The 13,265-nt window shown below is 38.3% G+C and overlaps 1 protein-coding gene across 4 annotated transcripts in view; it reads right to left on the bottom strand.

Moving 5' to 3' along the window:
• KCNQ5 (potassium voltage-gated channel subfamily Q member 5) overlaps window positions 1-13,265 on the bottom strand; it is a 539,086-nt gene that overhangs the window by 70,393 nt on the left and 455,428 nt on the right. For all 4 annotated transcript variants that reach the window (XM_032340463.1, XM_032340464.1, XM_032340465.1 and 1 more), the window contains exon 8: window positions 2,500-2,594. In XM_032340463.1, coding sequence (XP_032196354.1) covers window positions 2,500-2,594 — 95 coding nt within the window. The remainder of the gene's footprint in view (window positions 1-2,499; window positions 2,595-13,265) is intronic.

The raw sequence follows: 13,265 nt of genomic DNA, 5'->3' as shown, positions 1-13,265 counted from the left end.
TCTAGTGCCTGGAACAATGCCTTGCAAAATAACAGGTGCTTACTGAATAGTTATTTAATGAATGCACAAATGAATGAATGAATCATCTCTTCAGAAGTTCTTAAACTCTGAATGTTATACAAAATACACTATATAAATAAAAAGAAGTTTCGGTCCATTTCTTATTATATCACTCTGCACTCAGAGTGCACTAAGCTGCACTAAATTAACTGCACTAAAGCCAGTTAATTATAAACGTAAAAATATCCTTCACAGATCTACAAACTTGATTAAAGCAGGTTCGCTTTCTAAAGCAAAGGTTCTGAACTTGGCTTCAAGGAGCCTGTGAATACATTCAATTTGGAGGCAAAATTTTGATTTTTTTTTCTTTGCACTGAATTTTTTTTTGTGTGTGTGGTTTAACAAAACCAATAACAATAATAAAGAATAAGAACACACAATTTGGAACAGTAACAGGGAGAGATGTTAGGATAGTCAGGTTCCCATGAGCTTTGCCAGGGATGGCCGTGTCATTCAGGACAAGTACCCGATATTCAGTAAATGGGGTTGAGACTCAGCAGTTAAAGGGGGGAGGGATGCTGGGAAAAGACAATGAGGAGGATGGCTGACAGCCAGGGTGGAACAACATGAATATATAAATTCCTTCCTTCCCCTCTCCAATTTCAGCAGAAATAAGAGAAATCATGAAGTAAAATAATAGTTTATGCACTGGAAGAATTTGACTTATTATTCAATAATTTTTTCCAGGCCCCAGAATGACTTTAATCTAAAAACCTCAGGAAGCGGAAAGCCGAATTATCACATGATAATAGCCCACTATCTTTTGTCACTCGAGAACCTTCTTTTTGTTTCTTCTACTAGTCTTCCTCTTACATATATACCTAGAAACCTTCATGAGTACAAGAAATGCAATTTCTGTACAATTCCCATTTCTGATTCATTACGCCCAAGGAATAGATTTTTTTTTTTTATTACCACAACTCTGAAGGAGTCTCATACTCCATAAAGGAAAGTAAATTCAATTTTAAGATCTGCACGAAAAGAGACTTCTCATGCATGCCTTCATTTGACAGTATCCATGCTTCATTCCTTCTTAAATTTCCATCCCTTCTGAAGACCTGGGGTTCTATGAATATCTCTATCACAGGTGCTGAGGAATTTTTGACCCCAACTTTTAGGAGACATGTCCCGTCAGAGCTTAGAAGTTCTCTTGCTCACCTCTCGTCCTTCACTTTGTGGATGGGGCCCGGGGAGGATCAGGGAAGCAATGTAACAGATCCTGACAGTTAATGACAGATGTAAGGCTTCCTAACAGCGTGTGCTCTGAAGCAGCACAAATCTCCTCTGAGACTTCAGTTCCAGGCAAGAAGTCATGAAGGGTTCCCCAGCTGGTTTCTTTTCCGCATCAAGTAAGAAAGACGTTTCTCTGATTGAATCCCAGTAGTGGGATGCCTTGAATCCCATGAAGCCAGTAGTAGGATTAAGGTTTTGTTGGACTATGAAGGGGAACAGCAGGTGTTCTAAAGTACTAAGTAAATAAGCAGTTTGGTAACTTTTGAAGAACCTGAGGAAATGACCATTGCAATCAAGCCGGGTGACACACAGAAAGCCTCTCCCTTGGCTTACATGCTTTGGTTGTTTTGATGAAGATTTCTTTAATGAGACAGTGATTTTGATTAAGTATGTTCTGTTAGTTGAACTGGAGTCCAGGATTCCAGGACTAAGGATTTTTTTTTTTTTTTAAAGTTAAAGATCACTGTGGTAACCATGAGTGCTGTTCATAATTTTTCTGGTTCTCTTCTCTTTCCAGGCACATGGGAGGACTTTCCTGCCCCTTTGAATTGAGGCCTGGCCAGGCGATTTGTTTGGGCCAATGAAATGTGTATGGAAGCCATATTACTTTCCAATTTTGAATGCTAATTTCAAATTTTAATCTGGCTGACCCCACTGCTTCACTGTATGCTGTAATTTTCTTAGGACTCTTTTGCTATGGATACTAGCTTGCTCAGCAAGTGAAAAGCTCCAGGACCCATCCTCTGAGAGGATCCAGATAAGAAATGACATTGAGGGGCTTTGTGCAAAGATGCATTGCTTTCAAAGGGCTCCCCGCTTGGGGTCAGGTGATGGATGGAGTTTAAACAATTACTGTTTTCCAAGAACCATGGTGGTTTACTTTTAGAATTTCGGTGGGCTTTAGGAAATGATTTATTAGAAAATAAGCATAAAATAGTAGAACCAAGCTCTATAAAAGTATGAATTTCTTTAATCTTTAAGCTCAGTCTGTGAATGGTGAGGAATGTTGCTGAGTCCATTTAGTTTTGTGCCCGAGTTGCTACTGAACAGGTTTGAATCTCTCAAAGGGCAACAGAGAATAAGACAAAAATCAACATGCGCATGTGTGCGTGAGTGAGTGTGCTCGTGTGTGTGTGTGTGTGTGTGGTTTGTTTTCCGAACATGAAGAGGCTCGATGACAGCACCAGCTGTCACACTGATACCTACTTGGTAGGGCTGCAGGTGTGCAAGGCCTTCAAGTGTGGCTTCCAGGTGGCAATGGAAACAGACTTCTCATCGGCTGCATAACTACGCCAAACGCACTGCATGTGGCATATGTGGGGACATAAAAAAAGAGAAACAAAAGAGAGGAGAAAATAGAATAAAACAAAAAAGCAGATTATTAAGGTAATATATATTCAAAATCTGATCTTTGTCATACTTGGCCCCGATCAATGCCCAGACGGTGAAGACGACGACTTTGGCATTTTCAGTCGGCCGTTAAACACATTCTGCCACATCAGTGGAACTGGTTTTCAGAACAACTCACACCAGACTATAAAAGTACCAAAAAGTATGACATAAAGCAATCTGTGAATTGGCTAGGAAAAGAGACGGCATTATCTGAGGTAAACTATCTGAGCAAGAGCTTGCATTCCGGGAACGCACTGCACATCTTTAGTCACGATTTGCTAAGATAGTGGCAAAGCACTACTGACAACCCGCAATGCAACCAGTAAACTAACAGTAAACCGTCTAGTAAACTAATGACCACCGGGGTCATTAACGTACATGAATTAGTGTAATTCCCTGACGTTGGACTGTGTAATACTTCTAATGCTAAAAATGGGGACAGCTGATCAAAAAGCAGGGCTAAACCAAGACCGGGAAAATATATTCTCTAGGAATATAATTGGACAGTTAAAAATTTAATGTCATGGTCTAAGAATATGTTATGTAATTTTGTAATTAAAAAAAAAGATTTTATTTATTTATTTGTCAGAGAGAGAGAACAAGCAGGGGGAACATCAGGCAGAGGGAGAAGCAGGCTCCCCACCAAGCAAGGAGCCTGATGTGGAACTAGATCCCAGAACCTTGGGATCATCACCTGAGCAGACACTTAACTGACTGAGCCACCCAGGTGTCCCGTATGTTCCAAGTTTTTGATGTAAAACATAAGCTCTCTCTCCTGGGGCTCCTGGGTGGCTCAGTTGGTTAAGCTACTGCCTTCAGCTTAGGTCATGATCCCAGGGTCCTGGGATCAAGCCCCATGTCAGGCTCCTTACTAAGCAGGGAGCCTGCTTCTCCCTCTCCCTCTGCATGCTTGTGCTCTCTCTCTCTTTTCCTGTCAAATAAATAAATAAATTTTTTTTTTTAAAAAGCTCTCTCTGTTTTATATAATTACCATTGACATATATAATACAATGTATCTTCATGTAATCCTTACATTCAGAATGTGGATTCAGACTCTTATTTTGTAGCAGAGAAAAAGAAAGGCTCAGATAAATTAAGAGGTTTACACAAGGTTGGTAGATTTGAGACATTATCTCAGATTGCCTGGCTCTTGGTCTTAGAATCCCTCTGTTGTCCTTTGCTTACTACATAATGACTGTTGCTGGAAGTTTCCCTCTGAACTGTCCATTTGAGAGATTGCCCGAACTTACTTTCTATATAGATGTTAGCGGATTTTTTTCCTTTGTAATAAGTCTGCAAAAATTTCTAATGACCAAGTGTTTACTCCAAAATCCCAAGAGAAATTTTTTTTTGTTATAATTCATAAATCAAAGCATTCTACTTTCTGTGACAGATTCATTTAAATGGGTCATATCCCTACTGAATAATCATCATGATTTTGAAACTTCCAATGAAAAAAACAGTGATCTAATAATATGCCTCTTCTTGAGAATATCATTAAATAAATAAGCCCTGAACAAAAGGAGTTAAAAGTTGACCCAACAATTCTGGGAAACTGTTTGGCACTATCGATTAAAACTGAATGTTTTACCTTATGATCCAGGTCCACATTCCTACATACATACTCAATAGATGTGCTTATATATGGTTTTCAAAAGATACATACTATAATGTGCAAAACTGCACTGCTTTTAATAAACCAAAGCTGGAAATGCTCAAACACCTACCCATAGAAGAATAAATAGTTAATGTGGTACATACACAATAGTGGAACAGTCTATGGTAAGAGTAAACTAGAACCATGCCCAACCACCACTAGAACCATGCCCAACCACCACTAGAACCATGCCAAACCGTCACTAGAAGCACGCTCAACCATCACTAGAACCATGCTCAATGATGGATGAACTTTATATGAATCATGTTGAGTGAAGGAGACAAGACACAGAAGAGGACAGCCTGTGTGATTCCATCTCATCTATGCTGTTGGAAGGCAGCACAGTGGTGTCCCTCGGGAGACAGTGATTGAGAAAGGATACATAGGAGGTACTGGTCATGTTCTATTTCTTTATCTGGGTGCTGGTTACACAGGAGTGCTCAGTTTTCTTTAGATATGTGTTCTATTCTCTATGCACATTATACTTCAGTAAAATGTTCAGGAAGTGATATAAAAAAAGTAGGAAAATGGGACGCCTGGGTGGCTCAGTTGGTTGGACGACTGCCTTCGGCTCAGGTCATGATCCTGGAGTCCCGGGATCGAGTCCCGCATCGGACTCCCAGCTCCATGGGGAGTCTGCTTCTCTCTCTGACCTTCTCCTCTCTCACCTTCTCACTCTCTCTCTCTCAAGTAAATAAAAAAATAAAAATCTTTAAAAAAAGTAGGAAAAGACCTGAGGGTATTAAAAAAAATACTATTAAGAAAGGCTTAAATAACTGAAGCAGGGTTCCTTGCCTGGAGCTTTGCTTACATGGCTCATTGTTGATTTAGTCTGCAAATCTGTGAAAACTTATGCTAAGCATCTTGGCATCTTAAAGAGAGTAAAGCAATTATCATATCATCTTGAAATGTTCGTTTTTGCAAATAATGTTTAAACACAATTTCCAGAGTAACCTAGAGTCATCGATGAAAACACATTGGTTTATTATCGCAGTTACTTATGTCGTGAGGCCCAGGGAAACTCCAGTGCTCTGATGGCCTACATGGCTGTTTCAATTAAACAATTTTCACAGTAGGCATCATACAGATGTGAACCTAGATGCGTTGAAAGCAAGACCTTGCAGAACTTAGAAGAACCCAGCAGGTCTGTGCATTATTAGATACCAGTGAAAAAAAAAATTCCAAACAATACAACAAAAAATGGGATCAAGACATTACCTGCCCATGTTACAAAGAACTAGGGATGAAAGAGGCCTCTTTTAGAAAGTCGAAGATTTTCTTAAAAATGAGACCTGATGTTTTGCTCTTTTTCTATCAAGTTGATCTCAGGAGCTAAGCTCTTATTCCCTTCATTACTCTTCTCCTAAAAATGTCTTATAAATGGAGATACAGAAGGAGCAAGTGGCATCTGCAGTGCAGCTGATACTAGTTAACAGTAAAGATGGAAGTGGAAAGCACAACTTCATTAGTCTTACAATCTTAATAACTTTGTCCCATCCTTAGCTTGCGCTCTCAAATAATTGCTTCCAGTACTTGAACCTCAAGGCCACAGCCATATGATCAAGTAGCTGATATTCCTATATTTAAGGCCAAAATCACACGGTGGCTGGCAAGAGAAGAAAAATGCCCCAGAAGGATTTAATTGACATAGCATATGTACTCCAAAGGAAAGGCCAACAAGAAACTAAATGAGAGCCAAATTTATCACTTATCAGGTGACCCTAGTACTTTAGGCTGCCCAGCAAATTCAAACTTTGGTCTATAATTGTAAGTAAAATATCAGTATAATTAAGTTTGTAAAGGGAGTATTTACTTTGTATTGTCTGGAGTATTACAGCTGTGGCACATTTGACCCTTTCTGGAAATTTTAGTTTCAGGTCACCTCCAAAAGTATAATTAACATGGAACTGATTATTTTCAAGGTATAGACTTTAAGAAGTCAGAGAACAAAAAGATTTAGGGTGAAAACCAGCAATCCTTTTCCCCACCTTGCTTCTCATTACTATTTGTTCCTTAGAGTTAAACCCACTTTAGCTCTTAGAGCTATTGCTTCTATTTTTAAAGATTCTTATTTTTAAGAATTGTCTTCAAACTTGTATTTCTTGGTATTTCAATTTTAGGCATTACCAATTAGCTTCTCGCCATGAAAAATGATGGCAGCTCACTCACACATCCTCTTCTTCTCCTCTTAGCTAAACAACAATTTTTAGTTAAGCTGCTCTTTAGCATTTGCACTGTGTAACTACTGTTCCTCGTTCAGCAATGGGGTGTACCAGGACTTCTTTTACTTTCCTATATATAGAGTTTCGTTTTGTCTTAGAGCAATTACTGCCCTAGTTCAATTTCTCGGTTTACTTTTATACCTCTTGTGTACCTCTTGTGAATACATTTCCCAACTAACAGAACTCTAAAACTCCACTTGTCAAGTACATCATGAAATCTGTCAGTTTCATTTTTTTCCTTTCCTTGGAGATCTTTTTCCTGGAGTTCTCCAGCCTCCTGAGGCCTGCTGGAGCTTTTGTTCTGGGATTTCCCTTCCTATCATCCTGGAGACTCCCTTGACTCTTCCCGGGGTAGGATCTCTTCTTTTTTGGATCCTATGTCTCTTTCTTGGTTTAGCTTCTTGTTTTAGAAGAATAATTCTATCCAAGTAGCTACCTTTTTTAAAAAAAAAAAATTCAGCTTTATTTAGGTATAACTGACATAAAACTGTAAGACAAGCGAAGTGTAAATCATGGTGATTTGATATATGTATATTTTACCCCACACGCCTTTATCTTCATTGTCTTTTTTTTTTTTTTTTTTTTTTTTGGTGAAAACAGTTAATTTCTACTCTGTTAGCAGATTTCAATGATATAATACAGTGTTATCAACTATCATCACTATGTTGTACATTAGATCCTCAGACCTTATTCATCTTATAGTTGAAAGTTTTTACCCTTTGACTCTATTTCCCCAACCCTCCAGCTCCTGGCAACCACTTTTTACTCTGTTTCTAGGAGCTGGACTTAAAAAAAAAATTTAGATTCCATATATAAGTGAGACCACACAGTATCTGTCTTTTCCTGTCTGGCTATTTCACTTCACACAATGCCTTCAGAGTCCGTCTATGTTGCCACCAGTTGTAGAATTTCCATGCTTCACATGGTCGAAATAACATTCCATTGTATACATATACCACTGCAGAAAATAAGACGGCAGTTCTTCAAAGAATAAAAAGTAGAACTACCATTATGATCCAGCAATTCCACTTCTGGGTTTATATCCAAAGGAAATTAAAGCAGAATATCAAAGAGCTATCTGCACTCCCGTGTTCACTGCCACACTATCCACAGCACCCTAAATGTGGAAACAATCTAAGTGTCCTATTAATGGATGAATGGACAAAGAAGATGTGAGGCACACACACACACACACACACATACACACACCCCAAGGAACTTCTTGAATAAAGGTAAATGGTAGGTAAAGTTCTGAGATCTTACATGTCTAAAAATGTCTTTATGCTATTTTTACACTCAGTGAATAGTTTGGGTGAGTGTAGAATTTTAGGTTGGAAATAATTTCCTATCCAAAAATTTGAAAATATTAAAAAAAATATTTTATTTATTTTTCAAAGAAAGAGAGTGAGAGAGAGTGGGCATAAGCGGGGGAAGCAGCAGACAGAGGGAGAAGCAGGCTCTCCACTGAGCAAGGAACCTGACGCAAGATTCCATCCCAGGTCGCTGTATCAGGACCTGAGCTGAAGGCAGATGCTTAACCAACTGAGCCATCCAGGCATCCCAAATTTTGAAAGTATTGCTGTATTGTCTTTTATTTTAGGGTTACTAATGAGAAAGCTAATGCCATCTTAATTCTTGAGGCTTTGGATACATCCTGCCCAGAAGACATGTAAGGGTTCCTTTTTTGCAAGTGCTCTTTTGTTTGCAGTGCTGGGCACTTGGTGAACCCTTTTATTGTGACCACTCTGTTCTGGAGAATCATCATGTAAAATTTCTTTGCTAAAATCCTCCCTTAATTTCCCTGTGCTCTTTTTGAGGTATTAGTTGGATATCTGATCTCCTGGTAGTGTCCTCCATATTTCCTATATATATATTTTTTAAATTTTATTTTCTATCTCTATCTTTTCCTTCTAATTTCCAGGAGGTTTTCACAGCTTTAGCTCTGTTCCATTTTCTTTTCTTTCTTTTCGTTTTTTTTTCTCTTCTTTTCTTTCTTCTTTCCTTTTTTTCCCCCCAGCTGTCATGTTTTGCATATCTAGGAAACTTTCTTTCAGGCTGTTCTCATATATGAATAAAGCACTAAAAAAGATTATATAAGCTCTGAATAAGGTTTGAGTATATGGACTGCTGGCCTTACTTCAGGGTAAACTCTGGTGGAAGCCAAAGTCTCAATATATATATATATATTTTTCTTTTGGGCCACATAACATCCCCACAGCAGTCTCTTCTAATCTCTTCCCTTCAGGAAAATAAGCCTGTCTGTCAGCATCCACTTCACAAATTTTCACTTAATTCCCCTGTTTCTGTTTCCAGCAAGCATCTTGGCTCCACCCTGAGCTGGTCCAATCTTTCTCAAAGCGAACCCCCTAACATGGCATTTTTGAAGTACCTTTCAATGCTAGCCCCAAGACTGGAGTGACGCATAAATGAGGACACAACTGTTGCTATCTGAGAGGAGTAATGCATTATGATTCAGACCCCAGGGACTGAGTCCTAGCTCTTCTTACGCTTGGCCAGGAGATCAAGTGACATCCCATATTAGAAACACCCAGCAAACTGAAAAATACTTTGCAAGTCTGGGGCATTATTAATCAAAGTTGTGACATTTGGGCAGGTATTCAAGCTGCTTTCTTTTCCCAGAGCACTGCACTCGAAATGAAAAGTTAATTTAAATAAATCATGCAAAGATACTGACATAGCTAGATGTGCTGAAAGCTGCTGGGGTTTTTAACTTTTCTCTAAAACCCAGAAAGGCTGGTTAATTTAATTGTCTCACCAACCAAATGACAAAGCAATTTGGGCCTCTCACTGCCTTTTAAAAAAAATTTATGTTAATTTTTAATCGAAATATAATTGGCATATAACATTGGTTTCAGGCGTACAGCATAATGATTTGATATTTGTATATATGTGAAGTGATCACCGCGGTAAGTCTAGTCTCCTTCAGTGCCCTTTGAGAAAGACAGTGGCTTTGGCCTAAAACAAATGACATTACTCTTGGTCTTGAGCTTTGTGTGCTCAGCAAATCAAGGAAAGTTTATTGGGTGAGAAAATAAATGGATCAGCAAGTGAGGATTGCTTTTCAATCTACTGCATCCTTAAAAATGATTTGCTGCACTGTATAATCAAAGCTTAAAATTCTGAATTCTGGCGAAGGATTACAACAAGAAAGAACAATGAAAACATCTAATAATTATATTAGTATTGCTATGTCTAGTAAAAAATCAATTGCATTTGGATGGGGGAGAACAATTTCCTTTCAAATAGGTAGACTCTTTGATTAATGAAGCTATGATTAGATTGTAAAGGTATTCTTGAACATTTTAAGCCTTTCATTTTATACTATTTTTGCTCAGCATAATACAGAAGCTAGAATTTTAAGTAAAAGAAAAATTAATGATTTCCCAAATATTACTTATATTTGCATGAACTTAATTATTATTTTTTATTGAAGCTTAGTTGACACACACTGTTACATTAGTTTCAAGTGTGCAACAGAGTGATTTGACAATTCTATACATTACACTGTGTTCCCCACAAGTGCACCATATAACGCTATCACAGTACCATTGACTATATGTCATACACTGTATCTTTCATCCCCATGACTTATTCATTCTATAAATGGAAGAATGTACCTCCCACTGACCTTCACCCATTTTGCCCAATCTCTTAGCTCCCTTCCCTCTGGCAATAATCAGTTTGTTCTCTGTATTTATGGGTCCATTTCTGTTTTGTCTGTTTGTTCATTTGTTTTATTTTTTAGTTTCTACATATAAGTGAAATCATATGGTATTGTCTTTGTCTGACTTATTTCACTAGCATAATACACTCTAGGTCCATTCTTGTTGTCACAAATGGCATGAAGCCACTCTTTTTTATGGGTGAGTAATACTCCATCATATAAGTATACCACATCTTCTTTATCCATTCATCTGTTGATGGACAATTTGGGTTGCTTTCATATATTGGCTATTGTAAATAATGCTGCAATAAGCATAAGAGTGCACATATCTTTTCAGATTAGTGTTTTTGTTTTCTTTGGGTAAATACCCAGTAGTGGAATTACGGGATCATATGCTATTTTTTTTTAAAAAAGATTTTATTTATTTACTTGCAGAGAGAGAGAGATCACAAGTAGGCAGGAGGCAGGCAGAGAGAGAAGAGGAAGCAGGATCCCTGCTGAGCAAAGAGCCTGATGTGGGGCTTGATCCCAGGACCCTGAGATCATGACCTGAGCTGAAGGCAGAGGCTTAACCCAGGTGCCCCTCTATTTTTAACTTTTTGAGGATCCTCCATACTGTTCTCCACAGTGGTTTCACCAGTTTGCATTCCCAGCAGCGCACAGGGTTCCTTTTTCTCCACATCCTCGCCAACATGCGTTATTTCTTGTCTTTTTGATTTTAGTCATTCTGACAGGTGTAAGGAAGGATTTCTCATTGTGGTTTTGGTTTGCATTCCAATGATGAGTGATGTTGAGTGTCTTTTCATGTGTTTGTTGCTCATCTGTATGTCTTCTTTGGAAAACTATTCAGGTCTTCTGCTAAATTTTTAATAGGATTGCTTTTTTTTTTTTTTTGGTGTTGAGTTGTGTAAGTTCTTACATATTTTGGCTATTACCTCCTTATTGACTATATCATTTGTAAATATCTTCTCCCATTCTAAGTAGGTTGCTTTTTCATTTTGTTGATGGTTTCTTTTGCTATGCAAAAGCTTATTTATACGAGTTTAATTATTGGTCACAGTATATGTTACATAACTCAGTTCCATAAATGAAATTCTAGATCTCTAAGCAAAACTGTTCAGTCAGCCTCTCACCTTTTATGGGTTACCTGAGAGGAAGGCCTTGTCTGGCTTTAGCTGTGGACATATAAACACCTCAGCTCCAATGATTTGCTACAAGAGTAGCAATATGTTTTCAAGTTCAGCTGGAAATTGTTTTTGCACAATTTACTAGTTGATAAGTTAGATCAGGGAAGTTCCTCCAATATTCTGTATATCTTTCTTGTACAATATGGTAGCTCGTATCTATCATATTACTACTGACCTCTTGAGATGTGGCTATTGCCACTGAAGAATTGAATTTATAAGTTCAAATAACCATATGTAGCTGTTGGCAGCATTCTGTATCATCACAAGGGGTACATGCATGAGAAATGCCTCAAAGGGCTCACTTTCTAACAGAACAGCTGATACTCCAAGATGTTTTTTGATATATCCAGAAGTATCATGGATCTGTGCCTAGAAGTGGTTATATTTTGAGTGTATGTTGTTTGAGAAATTATACAATAGAAAAACTAATAAATACTTCAGTAAGGATTTTAAATACATGTGAACTTTACTTGTGCTAACAATATCTCCATTCTCCTGAGAGCAAGGTAAGATATATGATGGTTTCATATAGACAGGGCATGGTGCCCGGACGGATGTAAGGAACCCATAGAATAACTTGAGCACTCGCAAGTTGGAAAACACTTCTAGAATTAAAAGACGAGAAGGAAAGATAATTGAAAGATAAAAAATAGTAAGACGAAAAATTCACTGGAAGTGTGGCAACACTTCATAAGTGGTTAAGAAGCACCAGAGGATGAAAGGCTCGGAGCTCTGGGCCTCATGTGTCTTGTGTGCATACTCAAGTGTGTGACACCTCTTTCCATTATGGTGATTATCACTTGGCTTCAGATCTGAAACTTCTACTACTTACAAATCTCTTTCTCTAAGAGAACAACATTTCTCTTTTTAATGCTCTTAAAAAAAAAAATAGATATGGTTTGCATTAGAAAGCATGCCCAATGGTCTGTCGATAGTTGTAGAGTAGTTTGACTTAAAAAATTAACACTTATTTCATCATTAGATACAAAATGATGTCTTTCCTGTAACTGAACCGCCCTCCCCTGCGTTTTCCCCTACTCCATTTCTGTTGGAGGACCTGCATATTACAGCCAGAGACAAAAGCTAAAGGTAGGCCTGTGTGGTGGTCATCCCTCGCCAACACACCCACTTAAACCTACAGTCTAAATTAAAACAGTGTGCTTGTCACTACCGCATGAAGACAAATCTCCTAACGTCTCAGATCGCCACACCAAACCCCAACAGTTTAGAAGTTCTGTGTCTCCCACTGCTTGTCAGGAAGGGAAGGAATCTCATTTTGTAGAATCATTGTCTCCATAATTAAACACCAGCTTCATGGCATGGATTTAGAGAAGAATATACCTTGTGATTCTTAAGCAACCTGGATTTAGGGTGGTTCTATTCTCAAAAGATATGGACGGCAATAGGAGAAGCATTTGTTTTTAATGCTGAAGCCAACCCAGAGCTATTGAAAAGAAAATGAAACATTAAACAGCCTTATATTATGAGGTAGCTTCAAATCATACTCTTATTAGTTCATATTCTCAAACACTGACATATTCTATAATCCCACCAGCTCTTAAAATGGAATGAACTATTTCAAGTTATTGCTCTAGGTGGCATTAAAAGAGATCCCACGGGCAGTAAACCTTGACATCCTAAACAAATACGCTGTTCTTCAGAACAGCGGCCCACTTCTGCCTGGTGAAAGTAATCGCAATGCAGGGAACAATGGCGGGGTCTGCTCCATCCTTAATGATCAATAATGTTTCATCAAGTCACCGATAAGATACATGAGGTCATTTCAGGCCCGACACAACTGCTAACCTCCGCAGGTCCCCACTGGCATG

The sequence above is a fragment of the Mustela erminea genome, chromosome 4 (assembly GCF_009829155.1).
Source record: "Mustela erminea isolate mMusErm1 chromosome 4, mMusErm1.Pri, whole genome shotgun sequence".
NCBI classification, from domain to species: domain Eukaryota; kingdom Metazoa; phylum Chordata; class Mammalia; order Carnivora; family Mustelidae; genus Mustela; species Mustela erminea.
This window is presented reverse-complemented; position numbering and strand designations above follow the sequence as displayed.